Source organism: Dipodomys spectabilis, unplaced genomic scaffold, assembly GCF_019054845.1.
Source record: "Dipodomys spectabilis isolate Male_0828 unplaced genomic scaffold, ASM1905484v1 ptg000001l, whole genome shotgun sequence".
NCBI classification, from domain to species: Eukaryota; Metazoa; Chordata; class Mammalia; order Rodentia; family Heteromyidae; genus Dipodomys; species Dipodomys spectabilis.
In genome coordinates this window covers 3198557-3216122 of record NW_024870678.1, presented here as the reverse complement: position 1 = coordinate 3216122, position 17566 = coordinate 3198557, and the positions used below count along the sequence as shown (strand labels likewise).

Sequence of the window (17566 nt, the reverse complement as noted above, 5' to 3'; positions counted from 1 at the left end):
AATTTCTGACTTGCAGGCCGTATTTTATAGTTTTGGCACAAAACCCTTTTTCTATAGAGAACTTATTCTCAGCGTAGAAAAAAATGGAGATATTTTAAACAATTGTTTTAAATTAAAATACTTTCATTTACCCTTGACAGAACTAGTGATCTTCTTAGCATAGACTAGAGATACTGGTTTTCTCTCCTCTTGGCTCTTCTACTCTTCTATTGCCTGGGGTCTCCTTAGGCCTAAATATCTCTGAAATGAGGAGAGGGAATGTGTAGGGAAAGGGAGGACTGGACATGGGTGGCTGACTCCTATAATCCTAGCTACTCAGGAAGCTGAGAGCTAGCCAGCTTAGGTCAACAAATTTGAGACTCTTATCTCCAATTAATCTGTCCTTCCCTCCTCCCCCCCAAAAAAACCCTGAAGTGAAGGTTTGGCTCAAGAGGTAGAGTGCTAGTCTTGAGTGAAAAAGCCAAGCAAGAGAGCAAAACCCTGAGTTCAAGCCCCAGTATACACACACACACACACACACACACACACACACACACACACACACAGACTGATGATCTGAAATGATTAATTTACAGACTTCCAGTAGAAACTGGAAAATCAAATTATTAAAATACTAAATTAATATTTAGATACTATGGGCCTAAATCTTTCATTAACTCAGTTGATCCAAGTAAGTAAAGTTCTAATTGGCAGATCAAAATTACAAGCAAAATGTTAGAGATGAATTATCTTTGCAAAAAGGAAAGAATTTTCAGAGCTTAAGGTTTGTGACTTTTAAAGAGAGCCAGTGGTTTAAAAAATACTGGGTGAGCTATATCTCCATAGGGACAGACCACAGCATAGATGAGGTGAGTCACTTACTATTCTACTAGAAAACCAATTCAAACAAACTATCTATTTTTTTTTGTCAGTCCTAGGGCTTGAACTCAGGACCTGAGCACTGTCCCTGAGTTTCTTTTGCTCAAGGCTAGCACTCTATCACTTGAGCCACAGCACCACTTCTGGCTTTTTCTGCTTATGTGGTACTGAGGAATTGAATCCAGGGCTTCATGCATACAAGGCAAACATGCTATCTCTAAGCCCAAAGAAATCATTTTCTTCCCCACCTTTAGACCACATCATATGCACTGCACTCTGTGTTCCACCCCAGCACTCTGTAGATGAGTCTTACTTGGTAGCCACTGGCCACAGCACCGGGGCTAGCACTCAGAGCCTAGTGCTCTTGCTTGGTGTATTCACTTAAAGCTGGTGCTTTACCACTTGAATCAGATCTCCACTTCAGGATTTTTTTTTACTAGTTAATTGGAGATACAGCTCTCAAGGACTTTCCTGCTGAGGCTGGCCTCAAATCTAGATTATAAGTGTGAGCCATGTAGCTCACAGCTTTCTTGACATTTCATTATGTTCCTTACTAGAAAGCATCCTCTCTCATAAGTACAACTTTGTTCTTTGACTCTCATAATACTCTTCCTTCCTTATTTTCCTCCAGTGTATTGGCTACTTCTTGTTCCCTAATTTGTTACATAAATGCAGGGCTACTCAGGACTCATTCATACTCTCCAGAATTTCAGGCTCTTGTGTTTTATTATTGTAGCTGAACTTTTACAGTCATTCCTCAGCTCATCCTTAATACTGAGCTTCAAACCTGGAGCTCCCCACAAAATGTCCATACGTAGATTTTAGCAAACCTCATCAAGTGTTTTGTGTCCACAAGCCAATATCATCTTCCCCTCATGTCCCATGCATTCCGATTCAGTGAATGGTCTCCTCCTTCATTTACTGAAAGTTCTTTAAACTCCACCCTCACTCTCTCACTATGAGATCCAGATACAGTCTTCCAGCCCTGGCATTTCGACTTGCAAAGTGTTCTCAAGTCTGCGCCTCTTTCTCTGCTCTATCCTTACTGTAAGGTGCCTCCTAAATCTTCAGATCACTGTAAGAATAATAACTGTATTCCTTTTTTCCATGGGTTTTCTATTCTACTGCAGTCTCTATTCACACTCTGAGACAGCTGTTGAAAACAGCTATTATCATGTTTCTTGCCTGTGGAAGCTCATCTTATCTGGTTATATACTAAACTGCATAATTCTCAGGTCCTTCATAACTTACACCCAAAACACAGTTTTACCTCATTTCCAACCATATTGGCCCTGTCTACTTATGATTCTAACTGGCCATTCCATATGGAGCCTCTCCAGCTTTGTGTAATAATCTTTTTCTTTGATAGGCAACATCTATTCATCTTTTAAGAGCAAGATTAAATATCTGTGGGCTTCTAGCATTTTCTCCATTCTGACAGCCCCCAGACAAGACAAATGTTTCCCTTCACTGAAATCTATATGCCTCTCTTTAAAGGTACATCAGTTCTCAATGGCTGTTATCCAGTGAATTATATTTTTGGCTTAGGGTTGGATGAATTTACAGATTATGAATGTCTCATCATTTCTCGGTTATTTGTTTATTTGGTGCCAGTACTGGGTTTTGAACTCGGGACTTCAGGGTCTTGCTTAGCTTTTTCACTCAAGAATGACCTGGACAATTGGAGCCACACTCCTACAGGTCAATTAGAGATAGGAGTGTCGAATTGGTCTGCCCTGATTGGCTTCAAACTGTGATCCTTAGATCTCAGTTTCCTGAGTAGCTAGGATTATAGGTATGAGCCCACTTGCAGCTGGCATTTCTCAGCCTTTTTTACTATAACCAAGTATAGACTATAAAGTCTATAGACTATAGACTAGGGATCATTTTATTTCTCATTTATCTACATGTCCATAATGTCCTTAATGTCTGAAACCATGTGTGACAGAGTAAATATTTAATGTTTGCAATAACTAGCAATTAGTGATTATTGAAAGGGCTAATAATTCATGCTCAGGTAATAAAGAGCAGTACCCTTGCAGTATTTCATCTATTATTATTATTATTTTGCCAGTCCTGGGACTTGGACTCTGGGCCTGGGCACTGTCCCTGAGCTGCTTTTGCTCAAGGCTAGTGCTCCACCACTTGAGCTGCAGTGCCACTTCCGGCCTTTTCTGAGTAATTTACTGCAGATAAAAGTCTCATGGCCTTTCCTGCCTGAGCTGGCTTCAAAATGTGATCCTCAAATCACAGCCTCCTGAGGAGATAGGATGAGGTGAGCCACCAGCACCAGCTTCATTTATTATTGAGCTATGAATGTTAATGATATGGTTGGTGCTTTTGTAATTTGCTGTTTCATTGCTTTAACCTCATCCTCATAATTTCCTGCACTCAGTACCACTTGCCCACTACTTTCAAATACCCACAAGTGGCAGATTCTTTTAAAGCTAGGTTTGTCTCAACTTCTGAATAATGAATACTAATGAAATTATCATTCATTCTTACTAAAAACATATGTAAACCCCAAATCAGTACCGGGTACTGGTGGCTCATACCTGTAATCCTCGCTATTTAGGAGGCTGAGATCTGAAGACTGTGGCTTGAAACCAGCCCCAGAAGAAAAGTTTATGAGACTTTTTTGGGGGCCTTGAACTCTGGGCTTGGGCGCTGTCCCCGCACTCTTCAGCTCAAGACAAGCGTTTTACCAACTTAGCCACAGCGCCACTTCCGGCTTTCTAGTGGTTTATTGGAGATAAGAATCTCATGGACTTTCCTGCCTGGGGTTGGTTTTGAACCGAGATCCTCTGATCTCAGCCTCCTGAGTAGCTAGGATTACAGGCGTGAGCCACTGGCGCCCGGCTATCATGAGACTTTTATCACCAATTAACCAGCAGCAAACTGGAAGTAGAGCTGTAGCTCAAATGGAGTGCTAGCCTTGAGCAAAAATGATCAAGGACAGTGCCCAGGCCCGAAGGAAGGAACAAAAGAAGGAAGGAACAAAGGAAGGAAGGAAGGACGGAAAGAAGGAAGGAAGGAAGGAAGGAAGGAAGGAAGGAAGGAAGGAAGGACAGTGGTGCAGCCCTTTAACAAATTATTAATTCTACAAGAAAAAAAGTAGTATTTTGTGGTTTAAAAACATAGTAAAAGGGACTGGGAAAGTGGCTCAGTGGTAGAGAGCTTGCCTTGCATGCCTGAGGCCCTGGGTTCGATTCCTCAGCACCACATAAGCAGGAACACACACACACACACACACACACACACACACACACACACACAGAGTAAAGGCTGGGCCCCGGTGGCTCATGCCTAGCTACTCAGGAGGCTAAGATCTGAGGATCATGGTTGAAAGCCAGCTTGGGCAGGAAAGTCCATGAGACTCTTTTCTCCAGAAAACTGGAAGTGGCACTGTGGCTCAAGTGGTAGAGCACTTGCCTTGAGCCCAGAGTTTAAGCCCCATGACTGACAAAAAAAAAAAAAAAAAAGCACAGTAAAGACAGTAAAAATTATTATTCATATCCTTTTAATTATCTGAGATTATTCAAATTTGTAAAAACTTGCTTTTTTGACAGCTTCCCCTAAAATCATGTCATGAAAAAAAAAACCTTAATAAGTTTGGTAAGAAGAATTTTTAACAGGTGTTTTGTTTTCTGAAAAAAAAAAAAAAAAAAAGTACCTGGCGCTTGTTTTCTAGAAGAGCTTCTTCCCAAATCCACATGTCATCCAGCACAGCAAACCTGTCCACACTTGTGTGGGCCCATTCCCACTGGCTACTCTTTGTCTTGCTGCTGGTTTTGTGAGCTGGGAGAGAAAGGAAGCAATGATTAGAGACAGACCTTCCAAAGAAGCTGTTTCTGTTAGTGTGTGGCCCTAGGATTACAGGGCCCACGTTAGGAATAGAAATTCTGAACCAGTTGCTGGAATTTCTAAAAAAATCAACAACCCATCTACAAAAGTAGGCCTGAATCAATACTTGTTGACTTAAGTTCTTGTTTCCACTTGCTAATTTTAAATACTAATTTTAGAAATAAAACAAAAATTCAGCAGTCATGAAACCTATGCTAAAATGTCCTCAAACTTTTAACTTGGAAGGCAAAGTTTTTACTATGTTTTTGTTTTTTTTGTTTTTTTTTTTTTGGGTCCGGTCGTGGGGCCTGAACTCTGGGCCTGGGCGCTGTCCCTCAGCTCTTCAGCTCAAGACTAGAACTCTACCACTTGAGCCACAGCGCCACTTCCGGCTTTTTTCTTTTTTGCTTATATGGTGCTGAGGAATCGAACCCAGGGCCTCATGCATGCAAGGAAAGCATTCTACCACTGAGCCACCTTCCCAGCCCTTTACTATGTTTTTAAATCACACATTTCTCCTTTTCCAGAAACAGGTCCTTGGTAATTTAGCAAAAAACTCAGGTTCACTTGCTATTTCTCTTAGTGTAAGTTAAGTCCAAAACTTTCATACAAGTCTCCAAAATATTCCTCAATTATGTTAATTACTAACTTAAATCAATAAGATGAATCACTATCATTATTAGTTGAAATAGTTTCCCATTATATTTAATGTCAGTTTTCATTGCCAACATTATTACTGCCCTAAACTTTTAAGTGGCCTATTTCAGAAGAAAATATTTGAAGGCAAGCAATGTTCAGGTGTTGAAGTGTGAGTTGAATAACTCTCATGTAGATGATGGGCACTTAGCAAGAGAAAAGCTTTAATCAGGAGCTTCTCTGGCAGTGGTTGGGAAATCATTTTACAGTGGATGATCATATATTTACTAGTTCAATTAAAATACGTCCATGTGATTATATGTGTTTCAATCAAATTAAAATCTTAGCAGCTACAAATAGTTGCATGGTATCATACATTACTATGACAAAAAAAAATGATGTGCTGCATATAAGATGACCAGTAAAGCTAAAAGCTAAGAGCTGAAATTAAATATCCTGGCCTATTGGATGCCATCATTGCATGATTCAGATATTAATAATGTGGCCATGACAGGGCCTGGAGTTCAATCCCATATTAAATTAATTCTGGGATATGAAAAGTTAGTTGTCAAGCATTCTTCAAGTAACATTTTATAATAAATGAACATGAATTATCTTTAATATATTACATCCTATATATATTACAAAATATCACAAACCACTGCTAAATTTCCCTTTATATGTTTCAGTGTGTCTAGAAATTCTCCCTAAGCTCCAATCAAATGTAATACTAATGCTATCATATTATACCAAAAGAAATATTCTTACCTCATCTATTTCTAAAATTGGAAATGTAGATGCTAATACCAGAAAGAAGAAAAGACACAGATTATGGGTTACTTTATTATCCCAAGTGACGATCCCTCTCTCTGGGGCTTGTCTGGCATTTTCCTAGCCAGATCTTCTTTCATCCTGGTGGTTTCCTGTTAGAAACCCAGAGATGTCTGCTTCTAAATGCAGTTTTCTCAAGGCCAGTATCATGGAGGGGAAAAAAGCCATTCAATTCATTGCTTGCTTTGCTTTTTTAAGGGGCTCAGCATCTTATTGGGTGATGCAAGATGTCCCTGAGCCACAAATAGAGTCTAAGAGCAAGAATTCCAACTGAACCTTTAAAGAGTAGTCATAGTCTCCATCAGCAAGGGGGATGAGCCAGTAACTGAATCATATCTTTTCTAAAGTGAGTATGTGTTGAGGGAAAGGGGTGGCATGTGCTTGCTTAACTTTTTGGTGTTATTGGATATATATTTATCTGTTGGGGTAGAGAGCATTCAGTAAGGCCCTCAGGCATTTTTGTTTGGCCAGTCAATTTTTAAAAAAGCAGACTCCTATTTTTTTGTCGGTCATGGGGCCTGAACTCTGGGCCTGGGTGCTACCCCTCAGCTCTTCAGCTCAAGGTTAGCTTTCTACCACTTGAGCCACAGTGCCACTTCTGGCTTTTTCTGCTTATGTGGTGCTGAGGAATCAAACCCAGGGCCTCATGCATGCAAGGCAAGCACTCTACCACTGAGCCACCTTCCAAGCCCCATTCTTACTTTTTTCTTTCTCGATATAATAGCTAGCCACAAGCAGCAGCTCTGCCTCCAGTTCTTTCATATCCTCCAAGGCTTCCTCATACATGATATATATACCACGCTGGTCCTGGGTGTGAACACAGCCAGCTTCTATGCTGTAAGAGTCATCCTGGCTCTCCACTTCCAAGAATTCCATGAGTTGGACACCATGGGCCTGAGGAAAGAAAGTCAAGCCCAGAAGTTACTAGAAAAGGAAGAGTTATATTTTGCTAGTCTAAATGGCCCAAGCAGCAGGCTTCTACTCACACACAGTGGGCTGTCAGCACAGAGCTGACAGATGTCCAAAGTATGTGACATCACACAGGTAAGGCACATGAGTTCCATAAACATGAACTATTGAAAGCATTTTTGCTTTAATTTTATAAATTCTTCTAAAATGTATTAACACAGTTTCATGTCTTAGTATCATACTGGATTGGATAGTGTCCTCATAATCTATATCCACTTGGAAGCTGTGAATGAGAACTTATTTGGAAACAGGATCTTTGCAGAACTAGGTCAAGATCAAGTCATACTTAATAGGAGTAGACCCTAATTCAATGATCAGTGTTCTTATAAAAAGAAGGAAATGTGGATGCAGACACTTAGGAGAAAGGCTCTGTGAAGACAGAAGCAGAGCAGAATGATACAGCAGTAGGTCAAGAAGTGTCATGGACTGGCAAAGATTGTCAACAAGGGTCTAAAGCTGAAAGAAGCCAAAAGAGAGGAGAAAGGTTCCTCTCTGGAGCCTTCAGCGGAAGCATGGCATTCTCCTCTCACCAAGATGTTCTACCTAAGCATGTGAGGCCAGGCAATTGTGGACTGAACCATCTGGAGCTTGTGAACAAAATAATTAATGCCCCCCTTCCAGTTGCTCTTTCAGACATTTTGGTCCCAGCTATGCAAAAATAACTTACACAACCAAATCACTCCATGCAGGACTACACCTCAGTTACTATAATGTTTCCATACTTCCTCTTTTATTTTTCCATGGTCATGTGGAAGTCCCTCTTTCTTAAGGTTTTGTGGCTAGAGTGTTGATCTTTCAATATTATGCTTGGAGGAGTGGCAGGAAGGGGAGAGAGCAATAATTATCGGTCTGAGTAAGAACTAACAACCTTTGGAATGATTCATATATGTCTTAAGTTTGAATATTAACTGATTCCAAAATAACTATTTGCCAAAAAAGTAACTATGTAAAAACTGTTTGCCTGTTGTTGATTTTCCTCCCTACGGACTCTGCCACTACTCATTAATGTGAATTTTAGGTCTTTTGGCAATATAGACAATCTTACCTGACTATAACAGTAGTCAGCCCAAGATCCAATCCAAGTTGTTTGGTAAATGACTCAACCATTTGGCCCTAATTTTGTGTGTATGTGTGTGTGTGTGTGTGTGTGTGTGTGTGTGTGTGGTGTGTAAGTGTGCCAGTCTTGGGGCTTGAACTCAGGGTCTGGGTGCATTCCCTGAACTGATTTGCTCAAGGATAGCATTCTACCACTTGAGCCACAGCTCCACTTATAGCTTTTTAGTGGTTAGAGATAAGAGTCTCATGGACTTTCTAGACTTGGCTAGCTCTGATCTTTTAAAAAGCAAATCAAAGACATCTTTTACTCTACTTTTTATCCTAGTTCAGAAATTATAATATTATTATTTTAACTAATTGTTCTTCATTTGAACAGTATGTTATAGTTCACAAAACACTTTCATGTATGATCTGTTTATAACCTTACAACTATTCTGTTAGAGCTGAGCTTTTCTCTTGTCAAATAAACATTTATTAAATACCTACTATGTGAAAAACATATATCTAATTCTACATTTTCTTGCCACCTGAACATCTACCAAGTACAAGGTTTTCTGTGTCCTAAATTGAGATTCTGATCATCATCAGAAATGTACTCAAACTTGTATAGCATGTTACTCTACTGAACTCTCCAGGCAATTATGACAGAATCATAAGTACTTGTGTGTCTACACACACCTAAACAGGTTTGTTTGCACCACTATACCCATATAAGTAATGCGTTGTGTTTCATCATTATCAAGGCTACAGTGTTACAAAACACTTGACCATTCTCACTCCACTGTTTTTTTTTCTTTTCAGATACGACCTCTTAGCTGAACACCCTATATTATTGCTGTAGTATCTTCTGTCCATGTCCAATACAGTGGAATGACAATTAAAATGAAAGTTTGGTTGAAAACTTTTCAAGGGATCTCCTCCAGCCCCAAGGTCCTCACAGTGGTCCACAAGGCTATAGGTAAAGAGTATCCTCCATCTTCTATCCTCACTGTTTACCACTTTGCTCATGAGCTATTCTAGTTATAAGGAACTCTTCCTTGTTCCTTTAATTTGCCAGACATTGTTCTGCCTCAGGGCCTTTGCACTGGTCCTTTCTCCGTCTGGTGCTCTTCTTCCAGTTAGTCACCTGATTCACTTCCTACTTTCCTTCAGATGTTTACTCAAATAGTACCTTTCCTGTGAGGCATTCACCACTGCCTACTGCCAACAGCAATGTCCCATCTCACACCTTGGGCACTCTTTCCCTACTTGATCTTCCATAGCACCTATTACCATTTTTCTTAGTCCACAAAGATATATTATTCCATGAAAAGCAGTCCCCAAATTCAATGGACTCCTAAGTTTCTTGCTCACGCAGAGCCCACTGCGGGACCAGTTGCTATCCAGGCTGCCATCTTTATGCAGTGATCCAGGGATCCAGAATGTTTCCATCTTGTGATTGAACCACTTCTATGTGTGCCTTCCACTGCCTGAGACAGAGGAAGAAAGCCAGAAGGTGTCAGCCAGTTCCCATGTGCTTTGGACTGACACTGACACATGTCAGTTCTGCTCACAGTTCTGATTGCAGAGGCTAGGAATTCTGGGAATATCTTAGCACCAAACCACCCAACATTCTATATATGTTCCTTATTCAATTGCTTAATGTCCCTTTCTCTCTAGAAGATAAGTCCCATGATGGAGGAATTTGTTCCAGTTTTGTTCCCCAATACCTAGTATATTTACTAGAATAATTTGTGGAGTAAACGAATGAGTGAATAGATAAATGAATGAATGATAAGCTCACAGACTATGGGAGCAGGTACACAAATAGTCAAATATAGACACCTGCTGAGGACTATGATGAAGGTAGACAAGTGATGAGGTGAGGGACTTGGTTCTGCATAGAGATGTCAAGAAGGCCTTCCAGAGAGGAAACAACTCCACCCATTCAGACACCCAGGCCCTGCTCCATAGGATGGAAGTATAGAGAAAAGGAGGAGGATGAAGTCCAAGAGGCTGGCAGGGGCCAGATTGTGCTGACTTGTAAATGTCATCAAGAAGATTGGACTTTATCCTGTGAGAAACAGGAAATTTGTGATGGACTTCCAGCAAGGGAATAGCATGATTACATTTGGGCAAAGATCCCAGAGAAATGTACTAAGTCATGGAGAGAGGGAGGGGAGAGGGAGAGAGAGAGAGAGAGAGAGAGCCAGAGAGAGAGAGAGAGAGAGAGGGATTCTACTTAAAATTCTTCCCTGTTCCCCTACTACCCTTGGAACTGATCCCACAAACTCAGGAGAGCCTGGCCACTCTTCTTTGTACTTTCTCCCAACAGCCTCTTAGTTACCAGCAAACCACACCTGCACATTCGGAACTCACTACAGGCTCTGAAGCTTCCACGCCTGGGGACAAACACCCAGAAAAAGCCTACTGCCTCTCCTGTGGGACTCTTTTACCCTGCAATTTGTATTTCCTAAACTGGCAAAGTATCTGTGTCATCTTTTATTTCTTTCTGGTGTTGCTGTTCAGTGTTGTTAATATTCACCTAAGACTTTTCTCATGGGATCGAATATGCTGGGCTAAGGGAAAGCACCAAGGAAAGGGTCTTCATCTTAGAAGCTTCTCCTATGCTTGGTGCTTCCAGAGGTCTTGGTCCCACCAGCCTTGAACCTGGCCTGGTGAGATCAGCTTAATCAAACAGCATTTGTGCTGCTCTTTCTTCTACATGGGAAAGAATCACACCATCCAGGGCTGGATGCCCCCATGTAAATGATGACAAGACCACATGCATGGCAGATAGCTAAACCACCTGGTCCTACTGAAGACTGCCAGAAGGCCACTGTTTTGAATGTCTCAGTCTAGCTGCTAGGTAAGGAGGACATTGTTCTTATCATGTATGAAAGACTAGAGAAGACATAGCACATCGCCTGGAAGCGCTCCTTCTACAATCCATGGGTCAGGTTAGGATTTGCTCCTCCTCATCCCACTTTAGTTTTACTTCCTACACCCACTTCAGAACAAACAAATGGGGAGAGAGTTCTTTGGTAAGAATTGTTTTAAAATTCTATTAGTATAATAACGTATCGTAGCTGGGGTAAGATCAATATTACTAAGAGAAATATGTGTGTCTTACATACATGTTTGTTGTAAGTATCTCAGCGCTCCTCCCTAGGTCCACTGAGCCTGACTAGCAAGGATCAGGAGAGGAGGTCAAAAGGGTGAGGGAGCAGAAAGGAAGTCTATATGTAATGAGGGGACAGTGGTTTCAGGATATGTTTTAGAGAAGGAGATCCAAAAGAAGACACTTCTGTCCTGGACAGAACAGAGGGAAAGCAGGGCTCTAGGTGACTGGTGGGGAAGGTATTTCCAATATCTAGATCTGAATACAGCAGCCTCCAGCTATACATGCCTGTTAAGCTTGTTTTGCTGTTGTTAAACTTTTTCTTGCTTCTTTCTACTTTTGTTTTATTTTTTCCTCTGGGGCTTAGAAAACAAGAAAAACAGGGTTGAGGATTTAGCTCAGTGGAAGCACAGTTGCCTGGCAAATGTCCTGAGTTCAATCCTTAGCTCTGGAAAAAAATATGGGGGTGGGGGGGTAGACAAAAAGGGAACTCTAGGGGGCTGGGAAGGTGGCTCAGTGGTAGAGTGCTTGCTTTGCATGCATGAGGCCCTGGGTTCGATTCCTCAGTACCACATAAGCAGAAAAAGCCGGAAGTAGTGCTATGGCTCAAGAGCTAGAGCGCTAGCCTTGAGCTGAAGAGCTGAGGGGTAGTGTCCAGGCCCAGAGTTCAGGCCCCACAACCGACAAAAAAAAAAGGACCTCTAGAACAGCAAGAAGAACCCAAAGGAGCTTCTTCATAAGGACACATGATTCTCTGACCAGGAAAAGTGGAAGAGTCCCTATTTACTACCAAGTCAGAAATCCAAGAGCTAAAATGCTTCCCTTCCCACTGTGACCTCCAGAGCTTCTCTCAAGATGACACTGGTGAGAAAGTCATTTTTACTACTGCTTTTTTCTACTTTTTGGCAGATATTAGTCTTACAAAATTATGGGCTTCACTGGAACATTTCAGACAGACACATAATGTACCTCCATCATATTCTCCACCTCCCCCCTGTTCCCCTTTCTTCTTTTTGCCCCTTCTGCTAGTCTCCTTCCTCTTCCCATATAGCCATCTTTCTATGTCTATATCCTTGTATAAAAATCTAGATTCCACATATGAGAGAAAATGTAAATTTGATTAGTGTAAAATAATTGTACAAATTGCTTTCATTGTATTTTCATAGATGTATACAATATACTATGATCATATTCACCCCCTCTTTATACTCTTAACTCCCCTTTTTTTCTTTCTAGACAGTATTTAGTTTGTTTCCTTATCTTCATAATTATTGTTGTTGTTACTATTATTATTACAACTATTATTATTATTTGTTTAGGCCTATATTCCACATATGAACAAAATATATTTAGCCTTTTGAACTTCATTTATCTTGCTCAAAATGATGATTTCCTGTTCTATCCATTTTCTGGCAAATGGTATAACTTTATTCTTTGTGACAGAATAATGCTCTAATAGATATATTTCACATTATATATATCCCATTATATATAATATGTCCCCTTTTCTTTACCCATTCTTCATATGTTGGGTATCTAGGCTGATTATATAGTACCACAGTAACATGGGTGTGGAGCCATTTCTCTGAAATGTTGATTTACACTTCTTTGGGCATAAGGCCATGAATGGTATAGAAAGGTAATAAGGCAATTCTACTAATTTTTTGAGGAATCTGTATAACTCATTTCCAGAGTGTCTATTCCAACTTACATTTCCTGGTAACTGATTTCTAACTGATTTCTAAGAACAAAGTGGCTTGGGACATGGATAATGAAGGCAGGAAGGAGAATAGCTCACCTTGGGCTCTGTAGGTATCCTATGGACATGGTGTTGGGCTCCTAAGCCTTGAAAGGTGCTCAAGCCTTCTTTAGTCACTGTTACCCATGAATTATCTTCTACCATGGAGACCAGGTTCCCTGAACCCGGGGTGAAGCCTGAAGTATCGAGTGCCAAAGTTCTCTCAACTGATCTGAAATAGTTCAGAACTCCTAGGCATATGCGCTGTAATAGAGAAAGAATGGAGGGTTGGGAAGGTGGCTCAGTGGTAGAGCGCTTGCCTTGCATGCATGAGGCCCTGGGTTCGATTCCTCAGCACCACATAAGCAAAAAGAAAAAAGCCGGAAGTGGTGCTGTGGCACAAGTGGTAGAGTGCTAGCCTTGAGCTGAAGAGCTGAGGGGTAGCACCCAGGCCCAGAATTCAGGCCCCACGACCAGACCCCCCTCCCCCCCCACAAAAAGAAAGAATGGAATAATGTCCCTGCCTTTTGCCTTATCCTACCCAAAAGAAGAAAGCTGGATGGGAACATCCAGTAGAAAGTCAACCCTTCTGTGAAGAAAAGGATCACATCATCCCACAAAGGGGTTGATTTTATACCAAAAAAATCAGAATAAAGAGAAAAGCAAGTATTGGCCACCCATATACCTGTAGTTTCCGGATTCGCAGATAGCGCAGACACAGCAAAGACAAGTAGGCTCCTCTCATCAGGACAAAATTTCTGTCACTGGAGTCATTCCCATCATCCAAGCCCAGCAGTTGTAGGGTCGTTGCATAGTTGTACCTGTAGCATGCAGATACAAAGCACCCTTCACCTCAAAGAAGTTCAGAAAATTCACATACATCACAATGAAGTCGCTGTATTTACTATAAGGGAAATTTGTAATGGCTGCCTTGAAAAAATACCCTGACAGGAAAAAAAACACTCAATATATCTATGAAGAAATGTATCCTAGAAATTACTCTCACTAAAGACATAGTCCTGTCATATTAATTTGTTTGTCTGACCTATTTGTAGTTTTACTTTCATTTTGACTTGAACTAATTTCACTTTAAAATGTAAGCTGCATATTCTTCGGTCATTCAATTTTCTTCACACTTTTAAAATTCCATCTAATTTCTTGAGTCCTCAATAAAATGATTTAATTTTACCTTGTCTCTTTTTTCTGCTTGAGAAATCCATCAGCGTGTTGGCTAAGACTTAATTGTGCAAGACCATTTTCATTTCCTTCCATTGAAAGGTTATCATCCTTCATATTTTCATTCTATCAAAAAATAGCATTAGTTCAATTACATGAGCATATTTAATATTATTAACAAAGCAATAGTCAGTTTATCATAAAAAGTCAACTTCATGATTCAAAGTATGTTTTGATGCATTAACAGAAGAGTCTTCATCCATTCTGACTTGACACATAAAAACATAGTTTTCTATAATAAATCAAAGGGAGCATTGTATTTACTAAGCAAGACTTTGTTGTATGAAAATTCACCATTAAACAGAAGTTGGATATCCCACTCTTTACCTCTTATGATTCATTTTACAAAAAATTGATACACACTTTCTTTTTAAGACCATGTATGCTTGGAACCTTGAACCTCTCTAATCTAGTCCTAATCCACACTAAGAGGTCAATGGATTTCAAACTTCTCTCTACACATAGGCCATATAATTCAGTCATTTAAAAGTCTGGATCCTGTCTCTACATTGGTAAAATGGCATAATCATGGGAAATGATAACTTGCTGTGAGAATCCAGTGATCAGATGTATATAATATGTGCTCAAGGCACTAGCATTCTCCTCCATGAATATCAGCTCTCAATCACTCCCATAGGATCTCCTTGAAATTAATAGTTCACAATTAATTCATACAGTCATCTTTCCTGATGCTGAGAAGGATATGGTTTTGCATCCAGGGTCCAGGGGTAACAATGAAGAAGATAATGTTGCCTGTGGTCCTGTCCCAGCCCTCTCTGAAGCCTCTTTTAGTTATCTTGTTTGCAAATCCCTGGACATGCACTCTGTTCTTACAAGATAAGCTTAGGGGAATAAGACCCCCACAATAGCACTTCATGGCAATGACTATTTGGATACCTGCTCTCTGGGTTACTTATAGTATAATAGTTGGTTCTTGAAATTACAACAAGTCCTTTGGTAGAAACTTCTGCACATTTCCTAATAGTCATTTTCTTCTTTTCCTATAGTAATTGAATATTTGTCTTTGCACTTGGACACTCAGATAAAGATGACATTCCAAGCTTCTTCTACAGGTAGGTATAGCCATATGACTAAAAGAGTAGGGTACAAATACTATGCTGATGCTGTAGGAAATATCCCTGAGGAGGCAGCTTCCCCAACCTCAATTCTCTATCCTACTGTTTAGAACATGATCTGTGACAGACCATGTGGTCTGTCACATTTGTTGAAACTTTAGGGCCAACAGAGCTCTACTGTCTGAGGACTTCTTGGAGCAGCTGCCACACCAGCTCCATACCTCTCACCTCTAGTAGTTCATCTAAGTATGGGGGTTGGGGGAGAGAAGATAAATTTCCAGTTTCTTTAATTCTTTGTCGTGTTGTTTAACCATAACTTTAACTAATATAATTCCCAAGGGCCTAAAGATAGAATACCAGGTCTTATGACTGGCAGTAGGGAAGGGAAGTTTTGACAGGGCTGTCAGGAAGAATAGGTGAAAGATTATGTTGGTTATCATGAGGAAGCTCCCCATTCTGTCTAAGCTGAGATAGCTCCTGTCTGTACCAAGTCAGTGCATTTCTTTGTATGTGTAACACAACTGTAGGATAGGAACTGACATGTGGAAGTGATACAGGAAACTCTAGTTTTGAAAAATAGAAACAAATACCCCAAAGTGAAGAAAACCTGTATCAAAAAAAAGCTGTAGACTCCAACAGGGAGGCTGAGGTTTGATAATTGCTGTGAATTTCATCTCTTGGGCCTGTGGTATGTTTAGGCTGCAGGTACAATACTACCCCTTGTTCCAAAAGGAGAGTTTGAGCCACATCCTTTCTCTGATAGGACTGTGACTTTTTCAGCTATTTCTAAAATTACCCAGAATTATATAGGAAAGAACAGAAAATGATGTCAAGTTACAGTGAAAGAGATTTGAGAGAATGATTGAACAAACCACAAATGTTTTGACCAGCAGACTCTTATGAAGAGAGAAAGGGGCATAGATAGCGTGCTGGGATAGGAGGAGGAAATAGCCTAACATCCTCCAGGAAAGGAGACCCAACCACAGCTCATGAGGGGAAACTGCTTCAGAAATACAAAGCCTGGGACAGTATTCCCATCAGGAACAGAAAATGGTTCAGGTAAGCAGGTGATTAGCAAAGTTACCCAGAATCCAGAATGCCAACACCTCTTTATGGGATCTGTGGTCCTGGATAGATAAATTTTTTTATCTTTACCCTGCTTGTGGCTAGATGTTTCCCAGTATGCCCCCCCAAAATAATGTATATTGAATTATGAGATTTCCATCAACTGTAAATGTTATTTCTTTCTGGAAAGTTGGAAGAGATAGTGAGTAAGGAAGTAGAATGGGAAAAAATAATTAAAGAAAAATTGAATCTTTTATCTATTTTTCCCATCACCAGAATGTCTCTACAACTTATGCAGGCTTATCCACAGAAATATACATATACATACACAATTAGAAGTATATATACAGAACATTTTAAATGGTATAATACTGGGTGATTTTTATTTTCTTCCTTGTGCTTTTTTATTTTCATTTTTATGGTAAATTCATGCTGCTATTGTCATTAGAAAATATTTGCTTTTAAAAAGAGATTTTCTGAAACAAGTATTAGGAAGTAGAATCATGTTTTGAGGGGAAGGGGATTATGGGAGTGGATGGAGGAAGGGTGAGCAAATGTAAGCATCATATTGAATGTACATTATGTAAAAAATGAGCCATGTAACTTGAGTGTAGGACAGAAGGGGGAAATGGAGAAGAACAAGGGTAGGGGTGATGCTGATCGAGAAGCATTGTACTCATAACCTGACTTATAGAATTGTAACCCCTTTGTACAACTACTCAGTAATAATAATTTTAAATAGATTTTTTGAAGTGAGGCACAGGTGGCTTATGCTTGTAATCCTAGCTACTCAGAAGGCTGAGATCTAAGGGTAATGGTTGGGAGCCAGCCCAAGAAGGAAAGTCTATGAGATTCTTATCTCCCATTAACCACCAAAAAGCCAAAAGTGTAGCTATGGCTCAATGGTGCTAGCTATAAGCACAAAAGCTCAGGGTGAGCACTCAGGCCTTAAGTCCAAGCCATAGGACTGGCACACACACATACAAAAACAAGAAAGATTATCTGTTGAATTTCATGAAGAGTGCCAGGAAAGGGGTATTACTTATTTTCCTAAACTTCTTGTATATCAGAGTCACTAAGAAGATCAAAGAAAAGGGTTCCACCAGTGCTCCCTGATGCTGTAGCCTGGATGCAGTATTAGGAATGTGTCCACATGGT

The 17566-nt window shown here is 40.2% G+C and overlaps 1 protein-coding gene across 1 annotated transcript in view; it reads right to left on the bottom strand.

Annotated features, from left to right (window-relative positions):
• LOC122119380 overlaps nucleotides 1-17566 on the bottom strand; it is a 138763-nt gene that overhangs the window by 99089 nt on the left and 22108 nt on the right. Inside the window, 5 exon segments of the mRNA XM_042693468.1 lie at nucleotides 4532-4656; nucleotides 6870-7062; nucleotides 13092-13295; nucleotides 13717-13852; nucleotides 14221-14333. Coding sequence (XP_042549402.1) covers nucleotides 4532-4656; nucleotides 6870-7062; nucleotides 13092-13295; nucleotides 13717-13852; nucleotides 14221-14333 — 771 coding nt within the window.